This window comes from Gymnoscopelus microlampas (genome assembly GCF_963454915.1).
Source record: "Gymnoscopelus microlampas genome assembly, chromosome: 18".
NCBI classification, from domain to species: domain Eukaryota; kingdom Metazoa; phylum Chordata; class Actinopteri; order Myctophiformes; family Myctophidae; genus Gymnoscopelus; species Gymnoscopelus microlampas.
The window spans coordinates 43,918,372-43,935,263 of record NC_139955.1 but is presented as its reverse complement, the minus strand read 5'-3'; the positions used below and the strand labels follow the sequence as shown (position 1 = coordinate 43,935,263).

Genomic DNA, 16,892 nt, shown 5'->3' with positions numbered 1-16,892 from the left:
ACACACACACACACACACACACACACACACACACACACACACATATACATATATATATATATATATATATATATATATATATATATATATATATATATATATATCATGTGGGCCAGGCCGGGGCACAGTAGGACTGGGACTATATTTTATCACCAATAACATTACTTTGTGTCTCAATTTGCTAGGGTTTTTTTCGTTTTGGTTTTGTATAATTTTTATTCAATTGTACCAAACAAAGAGAATTCAGCCAAAGTGAAATAAAGACAAAATAATCAAGCGATCACACTATAGACAAGTCGATGGAACAGTAGGTCTGCTATTACCTTTAATTTTTTAAGATAGCTGTAACCTTGTTTCAACAGGATATTTGTGCTAAATAATTGTTTATATAATTGACATAATAATGTCAATTATTTTGTATTTTCAACTGTACATCAGGGTTTCCCAAACTTGTCTACCCGGGAGTCAAACAAGTGAAAATAGCCGATCTACAAGCTCACGTGTCACATTGTGACGTGTTGTATGCTTGTAGATCTGCTATTTTCAATGCCTATTAAAAGCTTTTTTTCCCTATGCATTCATATCATTTATTTTATTTATTTGCTCATGAAATTCTTTAGAAAAAAGGGATATTTACGTACGACTCATAACAATGGCTGTCGGACCCAAACGTGGGTCCCGAACCCAGTGTTTGAGAACCACTGCGGTGTCAAATGAAGCTTCATGGTCTCGGGGGCGTGACCTTTTTTCCGACAGCGTTGGGGTCGTGGTCGGGGTCCATCTGGAAGTCTGAGGGTCGCACCTTCATGACGGTGGTCTTGAAGGAGTACCACCACCCTCTCCACAGGAACCACAACACCCCGTCGTCTGTGGCCACGCTGTAGGGACCCCCAGGGTGGTACACACCATTCAGATGGGCTGAATGACACCTGTAGGAGGAGACACGGTCTTACTTAACCCATTCAATCCGGGAACGCATCTGTGTCATTTTAAAAATGACAACGCATCTGTGTCATTTTTAGATTTATTTGGCTCCTCTCTGTGTGGAGTTTGCATGTTCTCCCCGTGTTCCCTAGGGTAGGTACCCTCACAAAAACATGCAGTAATCCTGGTCACTATACTGCCTCCCCCTGGCCAGCCGGGGCGCTTGATGGAGGGGAAAGGAACTGGTTGGAATAACGTGTTCCTTCCACGCGCTACGTCTAACCAGGGAAAGAAGGTCTAAGAAGGTCAGTTGGCTCTCATGCATTGAAGGAGGCATGCGCTCGGCCCTGGCCTCCCTAGGTTGGCAGAGGGAATGTAGTGCCCAGGATTACATAGACAATTGGCACTGGGTGTAAAAAAAATAGGGTTACAGAATCGTGGGATAAAAATGTAAGAAGAAAAAAAAAAGAATTATTTGGCTATTTTTGAAAAATACATTACAGCAATTACTTACTTACAATTGTACTGTCACTAACTTACAAACTGGCCATGGGCAAACAACACAGGGGGGTTTAAATAGACACGAGGACTAACTCAACTGAACGGACCTTCAATACAGTACAATAATGGGACATTCTGCACAATGAGTACTTTTACTTTTGGTACTTTAAGTATATTTTAATGCAGATACCTTTGTACTTTTACTCAAGTACATTTTGAATATGTGACTTCTACTTGTAATTAGAGTATATCTACATTGCAGTATTGATACTTGATACTTAAGTAAAACATGTGAGTACTTCTTCCATCACTAGTTGTGACTGCCTGAAAAATAGCTATATAAGAGAACGCAAAATGCAACTAGAAAACGTGCTCCTCGGAGCACAGGTCTCCACCAGGTCAGGTAGGTTATTGTGGGCCAGCAATGTTCGGAATTCACCAATCAGGATTGAATATGAAAAATCGGACGGAACCATCTTGATCACTTGACTATAGCGTCTGCTATTTTTTTTAAATCGTGAAAAAAAACATTTTTTGATTTTTCTTTTCAAAAAAACGTTAGGATTTAGAAAATGCTTAGAAGCGGCCTCAGGTCTTAATGGGTTAAGGTGGATTTTTCAACTGCATTTTCTGCCTGCCTGAAATAAGGTCTCTGTGTGTGTGTGTGTGTGTGTGTGTGTGTGTGTGTGTGTGTGTGTGTGTGTGTGTGTGTGTGTGTGTGTGTGTGTGTGTGTGTGTGTGTGTGTGTGTGTGTGTGTGTGTGTGTGTGTGTGTGTGTGTGTGTGTGTGTGTGTGCGTGGGGGGGGGGGGGGGGGGGGGGAGGGGGAGCCAGTGCAGTGTCACGTTTGATTGCCTCATTTAAGAATACCTCAGAATTAATATCATCATTAAAAGTAACTTTGTGTTTTAACCCAATGATTTGAATAAACTTAAAAGGCTGCTCAGACAGGTATATTAATCAGTGCCTGACACCCTGTCCCCCATGGGCCAAGCTTCAACCTGAATACAATAGGACAAAAGCTCATGTTCTATAGAAAATAAACAGAAACTTCTCTGGTTAATCAAATCAAGAGATGATTGTCGTTGTTTTCCCGAACACCTACTGTGTAGCTGTTGGCCCTTCCAAGCTAATGGCCCCACTCTGTACCTGTTGTGCCCCTATAAGGAACATTCTTATGTTGTGTAAGGACTTCTCATTTTAACTATTTATTTATACTAATGAAATAAGTTAAGTTCTGGCCCATTCTGTGTATGACTGTGGCTGGAAGATACTTCAGTTCAAACCTGAGCACTCCTGCAAACTTTGGAGGCCAATCAGGATGAAATATGAAAAATCTGAAAGACCCGTTTTGTTTAATTACTATAGAGATACTGTGTGTGTGTGTGTGTGTGTGTGTGTGTGTGTGTGTGTGTGTGTGTGTGTGTGTGTGTGTGTGTGTGTGTGTGTGTGTGTGTGTGTGTGTGTGTGTGTATATATATATATATATGTGTGTGTGTGTGTGTGTGTGTGTGTGTGTGTGTGTGTGTGTGTGTGTGTGTGTGTGTGTGTGTGTATATATATATATATGTGTGTGTGTGTGTGTGTGTGTGTGTGTGTGTGTGTGTGTGTGTGTGTGTGTGTGTGTGTGTGTGTGTGTGTGTGTGTATATATATATATCCAACACTTTCTTATCAACGTAGCATACCTGTTCACCTTAAAGGGGAATACCACTCATGCTCAACATTGAACTTTGTCTTTAATACACCTTAGAGCTGTTGTGTAGAAATAAGAAAAAAGTCCCCCCCCCCCCCCCCTCTATGTTGCCTAGAACTGGATAATTGATTGAGGTCACGTGATCAGTGACATAGGTAAGGTGTACTTTAGGCTGAGGGGGCGGAGTCAAAAGAGCTCTGAGGTGACACCCTCCTCTGATAAATACCAGCAGACAGTGGCAGTCAGAGTGACATTTGTTGCATCTCAGTCCGGTATGGCAGCAGACTCGGGCGCCATGGGCCCGTTGAGAGGATTGGTAAAGAAACCTTTAGTGTCACACACAACTTTTGGCCTCATCCTCATCGGACTAGAGAAGATTTTTTCGCTGCAATTCGAGTGTCCTTGTGATGGAACATGGAGAAACAAAACCTCTGTATACCTCATCTTCATCGTTCCAGGCTACTCGGCCTACCGCATTCTGCAGATGTTGCAAAGCCAAGAAGGAAAGAAGAAAAAAAGGACAGTTAAAAGGAGACTTAGCTGCGCGTTGATTAGCTTTTTGACCGGTTTGGTCCCCCTCTACACTTGGTGGATGTTACTATTCTTAAACGGCCAGTACGTTGCTTGTCACAGGACGGACTGGGAAGGTAGATATGTGGTTCTTGACAATGCAGAACCACGAAGATGGTGTGAGCCACTTGATCCAACCTTTATCTGCCTCGACAACAAGAACCTCACAAGTCGTCAAGGCTGTATGCTAAGAACACATCAGTTCTTTGTATATTCTCAGGTAAGTTCAATATTCTCCTACTGTATACTGTACAGTAAATTTCAGTTTTAAGGATCTCTATCCCATTAGAAAACGCAGTATTAAAAATCCTCATTGCAATGCTGATGTCATTTGCCTACTACTAACTTGCCATTTTCTTGATTCAAATCATTTCAAACAGTTTTCTTAATTCAAATAGTTTTTCCTGTTAATATTTACTATGTAACACTGCTTAACTGTGTATTTTGTTCCCCAGTGGTTTGGGATTGGCTGTCTGACAGTGTTATGTGTGGGATTCATAGTATATGGATACTTTGAACAACGCAACATCATAAAGAAACCCGGCGACGAAGAGTCAGCGCCAATGAATGTAACTTTGTGAGTATATTTGGGAGAACTGGGCCTTTCCTTTACAACTTAGTCCTAATTTCTAATCATTCATGAACAATGAGGTGTATATTATGTATTATGATGAGATGAAACATGGCAGGCAGGACTGTATTGCTCCTGTGGGGAAATGCAGGTGTGAGAGGGTTACAGAATCATTCATACAGTCATGTATCTCTACACTTTCTCATCAACGTAGCATAAGCATACCTGTTCACCTTAATGAAAACAGAAGCTAAAAAATATATATAAGAAAGAAAGAGTAAGTAACATTGTTCTATGCGAAGACTAAGACAAGACAGCAATGTCTATAATAATATAATGTTTAATCCCATCGTTCACTTGCCCTGCTTGCAGTGCCATGTTGTACGTTGACATTCTGGGGAATTGGAAAAAAATTAAACTCTCTCTTCAAGAAGGGGAGACATTATTAACAAACGTCTAAAGAGGAAACCTTATTGGATTCACACCTTGAATTCTGTTTTGGATTAAATGACAAACTGTCACTATCATGTTATCTGAAACCTAAAATTAGATGTAATTTGGAAATGAATGGCTCTGAGTGTAATGTAATGTAATATATTGTTGTTGTCGGGCAGAAACCTCCTATCTCCATATTCTTTCTTTCTTTCTTTCTTTCCTTTATTTATTCAGGGGAGCCCACTGAGAGCAAGCTCTCTTTTTCAGGGACACCCTGATAACAGCATAAAAATACATACAAAATGAAAAACAACAACAAACATTTGAAACATATTACAATCATCACAGATGCAAATAAACAGTGTTACATGAAACAGGTGCAGTTACTATGCAATGTGTCCTCGAGAAGTACCCTAAATGTCTCTATTGAGACCAATCGCTCCAGTTTCAGAGAGTCCTGAAGTTTGTTCCATTTGTGTGGAGCATAATACACAAAGGTAGTCTTTCCTTGTTCACTTTTCTTACGTGGACTGGTATATCTAATGTGGTTTTGTGAACGTGTTGAGTGTCCAGAAACCTTTGGTTCTAAGAGTGAAGATAGGTATAGAGGAAGCTTGCCACATAAGGCCTTATAAATAAAAAGAATACAATGTTGTTCTCTGCGTACTGCGAGAGATGACCAACCCACTTTATCATATAAAATGAATCAATTCTAACTTTTTGTGGTTTTGTTTTTCGCAAATTAGGATAAGGAACCATGAAACCGTTCTCTAGACAGAAGAAACAGTCAGACACTGAGGTGACGGTGGGTACCAGTAGAACTTTGTTTTTATTCATATATTTGGGAGAACTGGGCCTTTCCTGTATGTTATTACCTTAGTGGTCATGTCTCCAGAACAGTGGTGTAGTGGGACCAGTGGCAAAGAAGGGGGGGGGGGGGCGGGCACACACACACACACACACACACACACACACACACACACACACACACACACACACGCTTTGCATTACATTAGGAGTTTTTGCCTACTGATGCAGTGCTTCTAATGAGTGAGATATTTGACCAAAGCAGTGTCAAGATGTGGTGTCTGCACACTCACACACACTTGGACCTTACAATCTCTCTCAATATATCTGCCTATCTATCTCTTTCTGCTCTCTCTACCTTTTTTTTTTTTTACTTACATTTTTATCCCACGATTTTGTAACCCCTATTTTCTACACCCAGTGCGAATTGTCTATGTAATCCTGGGCACTACCTTCCCTCTGCCAACCTAGGGAGGCCAGGGCCGAGCTCATGCCTCCTTCAATGCATGAGAGCCAACTGACCTTCTTATCACCTGACAGGGGGGAGGTTCCCTGGTTGGACGTAGCGCGTGGAAGGAACACGTTATTCCAACCAGTTCCTTTCCCCTCCATCAGGCGCCCCGGCTAGCCAGGGGGAGGCAGTATAGTGACCAGGATTACTGCATGTTTTTGTGAGGGTACCTACCCTAGGAGACACGGGGAGAACACGCAAACTCCACACAGAAAGGCCCTTTCACCAACCCCACCTAGGGTATGGGCACTGATGACGCGGAGGAGAGAACACGCCCCCAGCGCCCACAGCGTCCCCTGCGGGAATCAAACCCAGGACCTTCTAGCTGTGAGGCGACAGCGCTACCGACTGCGCCACCGTGCCCCCACTACCTCTATCTTTGGTGAGAGGTTACTGTTAGTCCAGTTTTCGGTCCTGGTTTTGGTTAGGGTACATTTATGTGTTTTGGTGGGTGAGGGGGAGGAGCTGGATTTGTCCAGCCCATCGTGTGGCTGGTCTGGTGTCCTTCCTGGCTTTCGTTCTTTTAGGCTGGGATCTCTCACTGTTTTGCTTATTTTTACGTAGGACATTGGTCCAAGTGTGAAACATATATTGACATAAAAATGGCTGAAATAGTTATGCCACTATACATATCAATGTAGTTAGAGACTGTATTTTCTACTTACTATATGAATGTGTATCGATGTTATGGTGTGTGGTGTTGTGTTAACAACGGCTAAGTCCAGATTTTTATAATGGTCGCCCTAGGTTGGTTGGTTGGTTATAGGGGATTGTGGGGGATTTTTTTCCTAGGTATGATATAAACACAAACGGTTTACACAGGTTTTTTCGCCTTCATCTGAATGTTGACGTTTCATCACTATGTCCTGTAACAATTTCCTGCGTTGCGTTTGTCGTGTCATGACATATATCCTTTTTATTGTACGACTTGTATAAGTTGAGATTTACTCGACAGTGTTAAGCCTGTGATTTGTTTTATCCCTACTGCTACTATTGCTTACTGTACTAGTTTTGATTGGCTAATGTCACTCTTCACAACAGAAATTTACAAAAAAAAAGAAAACAAAAGTGGGGATTGTTAGTATGTATTGTTAACTGATAGTATATGTGATTGCCACTATAGCGTTTAAGGCCTTTTTCCATCTCTATGATTTATAATGACCAGGAACAGATGTTCCTGAGACCATGTCTACTTGTATAGGTGGCCCATTGTAATTTCAAGGAATGCTTTTTTGACTTAATAAGTATTATTATTATTATTAGCATGGTCAAGAGTGTGATGATCTATCTGTGTTCTTTTCTGCAATGGATACCAGATGTGTAGGAAAGGAGGAGTTTTTTGTGGAAGTGAAATGTATGTAAGCCTCTCTGACTCTGACTATGGATGGATAGAACACTTTTACTAAACCAGGCAGAACTGTCGTAATAAACCAAGCTAAGAATGATTCCTGACTCCTGTCCAGTTATTAGCAGAACCTGACTACTAAAGTTAAGTAGTAACAAGGTTTCTTGTTTAAAATATTAGTGGGTCTGTGCGCATTCAGAGTACAAAACCACTTTAAATGAAACACGCACAGCTGAGATTAATAAACTGTTTGATTAGACTCGGCTAGAGCCGCAGTCTGCAGTATGTGATGGACTGGTGATCACTTTACCTCAAGTGTCTCAAATTAAAGATATTAAGACCTTTATTGCTAGATGGATGCATTCCAGATAATGTAAAGAGTGCTGTGTTCATCCCAAACAGAAACCTGTTAATTAATTGCAATGGTACAGTACAGTATTCTCTGTACAGTACAGTATACTGTATATGGGCACCGAGTGCCGCGCTATGAGCTTGTAGATCTGCATTTTCTTTTTAAATCATGAAAATTCGTGCTAATCTTTGAATATATATATTTTTAAAGCGAACATGTGTACCTCAAATCTTTGCTTCTGGTGATTCTAAATGTCTTCTAAATCCTAACAGTTTTTTTGAAAAAACATGTATGTTGCTAATATGTTGCTATAATTAGTGGTTCTCAAACCTTTTCATGTCAACATGATATGTATTTGGCCGCGGACCCCCCCCCCCCCCCCCCCCCCCATCTCAAAATATATGTTGTTCCAGGGACCCCCCAGAAGCAAAGATTTTAGTTAAAAATGTTCGCTAAATATATATATATGTTCAAATGAGAGAGTGAGAGAGAGAGAGAGAGAGAGAGAGAGTGAGAGGAACAGAGAGAGAGAGAGCAACAGAGAGAAAGATAAACAGAGCGAGAGAGAGAGGGAGAAAGAAAAAGAGAACAACAGAGTGAGAGAGCGAGAGAAAATCCCAAGTGTTAACAAAAGGCTATGGGATAGATAGACAGAGTCACAGTGACACCTTGTGGCTTGTGCGGGAACTTTTTGGAACTGATGGCTGAGTTTGCTGAAATATAGCAAACTCACACAATAGGATCATTGAAGTGACCAAGAGCCACATGTACTGTTCTCCCAACTCACTGCCTTCAACGACAGACACAACACAACAACACACAATGTAGGCTAGTACACAATACAACACACACATGTACTGTTCCCAACTCACTGCCTTCAACGGCAGATACAACACAACACATACAACGTAGATTCACCTCAGCCTTCAAATCCAGAGCCACAAACAATTCCTCAAAATGACAGCATTAGTGCAACAGCTTCAATCACATCAGTAAACACACAGCATACAACACAAGCAGCAGCAGCAAAGAATGAAAACAAGGTTCCTACCTTGAGCCGTCTTCTTCTTGACTTCATCAGTTGTGACATTGGTTCTCAAAGTGGGGTTCGCCGGTCCGGGGACCCCCAGGGGTCCTTGCGGGAGTTCCAGGGGGTCCCCAGTTAAATGATGGATAGTTATAGCCTCGCGTAGCCAGACAATATCACACGACACACTGCGTGGATATTAGTCTGGTCCCTATCAACGGTAGATTTTCTTCCAAGGGGCGGTTACAAAAAGATCCAAACGGACTCTATTGGTTAGACCTAAACCAATCAGAGCAGTGCTTCCTTGTACGTCATTGCTCCAAATAAGGTGATAAGCCCGCCCACATTTGGATACTGGGCCCTGGTTGGTTCCGCACAACTGCGGAGGGAGAGAATTTAAATCTCTATGGAGGGGGGCCAGACCTAATCTGCCGAGGGCTAAAGTGCATGCAATTTTGCAAAGGCAGATTCGTCTGGAACCAGGCTAGGATAGTTAGAAACCAAATGGACCCTTATGGGTTTGTAACTCTGAGAGTGTACACATGCAACCAAATGGACCCTTTATGGTCCATTTGTACACTCTCAGAGTTACGGTGCCTTAGACCATATTCACACAGTGGCCATGTTTCTATGAAATCAATGAAAGTAGCCACCCCGGGTGGTGGCACTTTCAATGTAAAATTCCTACTAAGGCAGCCATCCGCCGCGCAAGGTGCCCTTTTTTTTTACTTGAGCACCTGCCCCTCAAAATGTCTGTGTACGCCACTGAGAGAACTCATGGGGGGGGCTTCAGGCACCCAGTTATGATCCAGAGAGCATTGTTAAAGGACGACTTCACCCATTTTCAACCTATCCTCCTATAATTCCACAAACCTCTGAGACCAAAATGTGGTGAAACCAAAAGTGTTCTGCCTGGTTCTCCTCAGTGGCTGGAGCTATTGATCTGAAATTGCACACAGCCATTGACCATTACCATGTGCGGGACACGCAATAACCCCACGTTTGCAACTACTTCTGCCTGCGCACTTCACCGGTATAGTCTTCATATAATTGATAATGCACAAGATAAAATGGTAAAAAAAAAAAAAAAAAGCTAATAGAAACTGCAGGCTTTCTATTCCTGGAAAGTTGCAATGCAATAATGGAAGCCATTGTTCTCGCGTTAATAAAAATCAAAATAAATAATCATTTTGGAAAATAAATCCGAAAATGGAAAATAAATGATGTCACTTTTAGACAGGTTTCTGGACTGTCCACAGCCCTTCTATGAGACACAGACCGAGACCAAACACAAATTTTACCATTTTATCATGAGTATTAGTGAGGACCAATTATATGAAGATAGGTTGAAAATGGGTGAAGTCGTCCTTTAATGGCGTGTCAACCTTTTTGTCATGTGGGCCTCTACACCAGACCAGCAATAGTGTAGTGGTATAGTGTAATGTAGTAGAAATCCACGGTCGTGCTCCATGGAGAGGCCCGGTCCGCAGTCACAGTCTTGAGCCGCAGCTGGGGGTCCGTAGTGACAGTCCATGGACCTGCGACGTGGGAGAAACTCCGGGGAGCGGGTCCCCGGGTGTAGAATTAGTGGCAGGCCTTACTAGAGCGTGAATCCGTACAGGGTTAATTACGATTGTACCAATGGGACACAAACACACACAACCAAAAGGGAGGACGAGAGGAGAGAGATAATGGGTTTGGACCATTGTGACGTCACTGGGGCAGGGGGGGGGCGGAAAGAAAGCAAGTTTGTTCCAAGCAAGTTTGTTCCTACTCACTATTCTGTGGCGCTCCCGAGTTGTACTGGAGCTGAGCTGGGGCTGTATCTTGTCACGTACAAAACACAGTTGCCCCTCGATCCATTCGGCAGCGGTGGATGGGCTCAGAGCCTCAGGGAGTGGATCCCTGAGGGGAAACTTTTTTAGAACTATATTGTCCTTTTGGCTGTTGCCCCCAGGTGTTAAGCAAGCACACAACTAAGAGAAAGACTTGTTTGAATTGTATAATGTTTATTCAATTGTACCAAACAAAGAGAATTCAGCCAGAGTTAAATAAAGACAAAATAATCACGCGATCACACTATAGGCAAGTCAATGGAACAGTAGGCGCTATATAGGTACATGGTGCTATTACGTTTTATTATTTTAGATACCTTTTAGAAACCTTGTTTCAACAGGATATGTGTGCTATGTTGCAAAATAATTGTTTATATAATTGACATAATGTCAATTATGTTGTATTTTCAACTGTAAATCAGGGTTTCCCAAACTTTTCAGTTTGAGACCCAAAAGAGAAATTTACTCGGGACCCAAACTAGTGAAAATAGCCGATCTACAAGCTCACAACGTGTCACATTGTGACGTGTTGTATGCTTGTAGATCTGCTATTTTCAATGCTTATTAAAAGCTTCTTTTTTTTAGTTATTCATATCATTTATTTGATTTATTTGCTCATGAAATTCTTCAGAAAAAAGGGATATTTACGCACAACTCATAACAATGGCTGTGCGACCCAAACATGGGTCCCGAACCCAGTGTTTGAGAACCACTGCAGTGTTAAATGAAGCTTTGTGGTCTCGGGGGCGTGACCTTTTTCCAGACAGCGTTGGGGTCGTGGTCGGGGTCCATCTGGAAGTCGGAGGGTCGCACCTTCATGACGGTGGTCTTGAGGGAGTACCACCACCCTCGCCACGGGAACCACACCACCCCGTCGTCTGTGGCCGCGCTGTAGGGACCCCCAGGGTGGTACACACCATTCAGATGGGCTGAATGACACCTGTAGGAGGAGACACGGTCCGGGACTTTCCCAACTCCCGTGCGCTCAAATAGCTTGCCAAACCCTCACTGAAACTAAGAAATGAAGGAGCACAAGAGAACACAACGGGGAGACAGAACAAGGAAATGGCTAACCTGTTGAACCACCATCCTCCCTTGTCCTCCTGGGCGCAGTTCCCTCTGTAGTGGTCGTTGTCGCAGTCGTAGGTGCTGAACCTCATGCCCTGGTGGCTGGCCCACACCGACACACCAGGCTGGTAGCTGGCAGACAGGGCGTCGCCCGCCGTGCCCGAGTACACGCCAAACGCCTGTACTGCTCCTACAGAGAGAGGAGGGAAGGGTTAGATTATTATTATCAAAATCAGTTTATTGTCACATCACAGTTTTACAGAGTAAAGAAGTGGTTGCAATTCGTTTTCGTGCATATAGTTCCCATCGTATCGTTATTTCCATAGAAGAAAGAAAGGGAAGAAGAAGAAGGGGGGGGGTCATTTTAACCCATCCCACTGAGCATTTTTTGGGCTATTAGACGTCTTAAATACGTCTAACGGCAGGGCTAAAACCGGGTTACAACTGGTCTAACTTTCTAGTGAAAGTTTTGTCTAGCCTAAACGTTGATTAGCTGTTTTTTAAGCGTCTATAATATAGATGTCTTGCACATCTGCTATTTTTGAATATTTTAGAAAATCTGTTTGAAAGAAAACATTTTGAAAAAAGATGTCTGAATATCTTCTCTTTTTTTTTTACATAAATCTTCTCTTCTGGTGGTTACCTGGCACAAAACATTTTCAGATGGGGGTCCGCGGCGAAATACATATCATTTTGGGGGTCCTTGGCACAAAAAAGTTTGAGAACTATACTGATTTAGAAGGTATTTGTCGGCCTCAGGTCTTACTTTTAATGGGTTAAAATACAGGCCAAGACAAGATACGCACTACAACAAAACAAGCCCTAACATCTGCCCACCCACCCTCGCACCAGCCCTGAGGGGAGAAGAATATATTTATAAACACAATTAAATGTACATTAAAAGGTAAGGGAGTATTAATCAATCAATTACCGTTAAGAGAGTTGACATGTGAAAGAAATGAGTCCTGCAGGTTCTATATTAAAAAAAAGATGTAACCTAGAAAGGGCAGAAAGTTATTGTTTCACTATCTATCATGTTTCAAAATAGAGAGAAAAGGGTAGGCAAGCCCCCATCCATCCATCCATCCATCCATCCATCATCCCACCTCCTCATTGGCCACGGTGAAGTTCTTGTATTCGGCATAACGCTGGTTTCCTTCAAAGTCTTCCAGGTTGATCCTGAGAGCATAGTCCCCTGTAGAGCAGTGGTGAAAAAAAGTACTCACATTTATTACTTAAGTAAAAGTATCAATAGTGCAATGTAGAAATACTCTGTTACAAGTAAAAGTCCAGAATTTAAAAATGTACTTGAGTAAAGGTCGCATCGCGACGCATTGTGAGCTTGTATTTTCAAACGGCCGAAATGTATATAGGACCGAAGTGGTTAATGTATGTTTCGTAATAATAATCAAAATCTACAAAGTAACTAGTAACTAAAGTTTTCAAATAATTGTAGTGGAGTAAAAGAACAACATTTTCCTCTGAGATGTACTGGAGTAGAAGTAAAAGTACAGACATTTTAAAATACTCCAGTAAAGTAAAAAATCCTCAAATTTGTACCTAAGCACAGTACTTGAGTAAATGTACTTAGTTACTTTACACCACTGACAATTTAGACATTTAGATATTTAGAGCATAGTCTCCTGTAGCAGGAGATAGACATTTAGATATTTAATCATATATGTTCTATTTCTTTCTATTTTTCATGAAATTGTCCGTCATGCTCAGAACCTGAGTTGTACAAGGATCTGATCGCCCCAAAATAGCAGATCTACAAACTCACTGCATTGTTGTGACCTTGTAGATCTGCTATTTTTGGCTTTGTCCCCCCCCCCCCCCCCAGAATATGAATGCTAGGGTGAAAGTGATTAACAAAAGTGGCATTTTAAGAGTTTCAAGCATATTTTTGGTTATCACAAGAATATTGTTAAGTACAATTATTTTGGCCACAATAATCGTGACATGAAATTTGACCTTGTGCTGTGAGGTGATGCAGGTTGTCGTTTCCCAGCCAGAACTCTGAACGACTGTCTCCAAAACCAGACTTATAGTCAGCCCACGACCTAGACAGACAGACAGACAGACAGACAGACAGACAGACAGACAGACAGACAGACAGACAGACAGACAGACAGACAGACAGACAGAAAGGGAGGGAGGGAGGACAGACAATAAACTATTATTGAAGTGGGTGTTTATCACCTTAGTTTACCTTCAGAGGGGAAAAGTATTCCATGCAATAAGCCTTTGAACTCTGTGGGGAGAAAACCAAAGTGAATGATGACAGATAATTGAGTGTAAATGATAGAGCTGATAAAGGATCTGATAAGGGTCGTAAATCCTGCTCTATGTTAATTAAAACTATTTGTAGTTAAACAGCTGAAAACCCAGTGTAAAAAGATGAGACGAAATCAAAGACAGACACAGGCCGGTTCTCAAATTAAAAGGTTGACATTGTATTAAGAGAAAGAATCAATACACCAGGCACCGTACAGCAAAAATATCTCTCTGACTAAACAGTCAATGATCACAACAGTTATACACAAATTAGGTTATCAGTTCTGACGATGACATCTGGCCATGAGGAGCCTCGCTCGTAGGTTGAGAGAGAAGATGGCAAGCTGATGGTGTGACAGTTTATGTTGGACAAACAGCGTCCAAATGTCTCAAACAACACGTTGACCTCGGCTCTGACCGGTGTCGCTGAAGGTGTTGTTGTTGCTTTGTCATAGATGGTCAAGTTAACTCTAATGAGCTGTGATCGTATTCCTCCAGAGATAATCAGTGACCTCGGAGGGCCTGCGCTCTGTACAGCTCAAAACACATGCAGTCTCTAGAGGAAAGGAGAGAACTAATACTAGGATTAGTTTCGTACCACCTTGAACTGAATAAAATCTGAAATTGGTAGACAAAATTGAGTTATGCCAAGATGGCACACTAAAATAGGATATGATGGCAGAGTTAGACATGTTATATCAATATTGTCCACAGAATACATAGTTTAACTCTATCAGTAATGTATCACTTGTTTGTGTTTTTATCAAAGGTAACTCATTGAGGTGTTATGAAATTAGCCTGGAGGTATGAGTGCCTGTTTGTTTAGATGTACTGGCCCTCATTTATCAACGGAGCGTATAAACCGGCGTATATTTTTCCATATATTCGGCCGTACACCAACGTCGAAGTCACATTTATCAACGAATCCTACACAGCCGATCCGAGCGTACATTTGGTCCCAGCCTTGATAAATCTCACGTCTGAAAACGAGCGTCATTTAAATAACACGCCCTTAAATATTCTCGAAACACCCCGATTTTATGACATGAAGAACCAGATACAACCAAAGAAAGAGTTTAGCCGGCTCGCCTCGCCACGCTGCCTGTCAAGTCACACACACACACACAGACACGCACGCACGCACACGTCTCTCTCTCTCTCTCTCTCTCTCTCTCTCTCTCTCTCTCTCTCTCTCTCTCTCTCTCTCTCTCTCTCTCTCTCTCTCTCTCTCTCTCTCTCTCTCTCTCTCTCTCTCTCTCTCTCTCTCTCTCTCTCTCTCTCTCTCTCTCTCTCTCTCTCTCTCTCTCTCTCTCTCTCTCTCTCTCTCTCTCTCTCTCTCACACACAAGCGCCCAACTGTGTCTTTCATAATCCGTTACGGTACAATCTTTGTCAGTCACGTAGGCTTGTAGCCTACACGAATGACATATTATGATACCAATTACATCGCAATGAATGGAATACCTTTGTATATTTATTTAACCCATACCGAGCAGTGCGCGTTCAAGTTACACTAAAGCAGTCATGTAGGCTACATTCCCCATGAGACTCGGGCGGTCTGCAGACTGCAGTGATCCCGTGCCGCAACCCACGTTATATATAAGAGATTGGAGCGTCAGGATTATATCCTTAACCCAGCCAGGTTGTAGCCTATATAACTCTCCATGACAACTCCATACCATAGGACAAGCTATGGTAAGTTTGTAGACCTCACTGTCCATGAAAAGATGGTCGGGAGTCCCGACCGCGGGACTCCCGACGCAAAAGCGGTCGTATATTTTGAAAATAGCAGATCTACAAGCTCACAATGCGTCGCGATGCAACACTTGTGAGCTTGTAGATCTGCTATTTTCAATGCAGCCAGATCTGCAATCTTATCTGATTGACTGTTAAAGCAGTTTGTTTAAATTACTTTATAAAATGTTATATTTTCACAGGGATTATTTATTAGTGTAGATATAAATTTAGGAGTGGATTATATGTCTAGATGACTGTCAGACAGTCAGACAATGTTGCTCCGCAGGTCTAGAATGGAATAAACGGGCGCAGCCAAAGTCAACAACTGGTCCCGACCAGCCGTGAGATTTCAGCCTACGGTAGGATGAAGCCCACGTCAGGATATATTGATAAATGCCGAAAGGTGATCCCGCTGTACGCCCATTATTTGGGCTGCACCGCGTTGATAAATGAGGGCCACTGTGTCTGAGCATGAATACATGTTGTTGAAGGCTGTGTATGCTCTCATGCAATGTCAATACAACAAATACCTGATTGATTAGACTATATGGTAAGATTTACAGCTTTATCTCCCCTGAAACCAACAACCAGTCCTGTCTCTGCAGTCAGGCTCATGACCTGCCTTGAGGACATCAAGTGTTGCATGGCATACACCTTTATACAGCTGAATGAAGGCAAGTTGGAACTTGTCCTGTTTGGCTCCCTCACAGTCACGCCATCACCTGTCCACACTTGTTAACCCAGTGTGAAACACCTTAGTGGGATGTTTGATTCTGCCTTTACGTTTAACAAGCAGGTAAAAGCAATAGAAAAAAATCTGTTTGTTTTTTCTAGCTTTCTAGCGTTTTATTGGATCTTGTTAGATAGACTTGTCGATAGACTTATTTGTTTTAGATCTTGCTCATTTGATTTTCCTATTTTGTCTCATCTGTTTATGAAATTAGGTAGCTGATATATTGCACTTTTACTTTAGCGCTAGGTATACTCTTGGTTGCTTATAAGAATGAAAAACTTGTGCGCTTCCTCTGGATGCCTTCTTAGTTTCGTCAGTGGGTGCTCAGCTATGTATATAAATCAAATCAAAGACCACCTAAGTGGAAAAAGCGGCACTCCAAAATAAATACTGCAAGACAGTGGCTCAGTTTCTCATTTTATTGCGAGAACGCTAGCGTTCTCGCAGAATGCACTTAATGCTTCTGGTGATTTGTAGTTTTGTTCCCTACCTATGTTGAATGCACTT

The 16,892-nt window shown here is 42.1% G+C and overlaps 1 protein-coding gene across 1 annotated transcript; it reads right to left on the bottom strand.

Annotated features, from left to right (window-relative positions):
* Positions 1-11,253: 11,253 nt before the first annotated feature.
* On the bottom strand, positions 11,254-14,369 carry LOC311033444 (fibrinogen-like protein 1; the record flags this gene model as incomplete). Its single annotated transcript, XM_084040955.1, has 6 exons — positions 11,254-11,511; positions 11,646-11,829; positions 12,481-12,493; positions 12,746-12,834; positions 13,614-13,702; positions 14,335-14,369. 6 exons carry the CDS (start codon positions 14,367-14,369, stop codon positions 11,292-11,294), a joined length of 630 nt encoding a protein of 209 aa, XP_083897081.1. The 3' UTR covers positions 11,254-11,291.
* Positions 14,370-16,892: the final 2,523 nt, after the last annotated feature.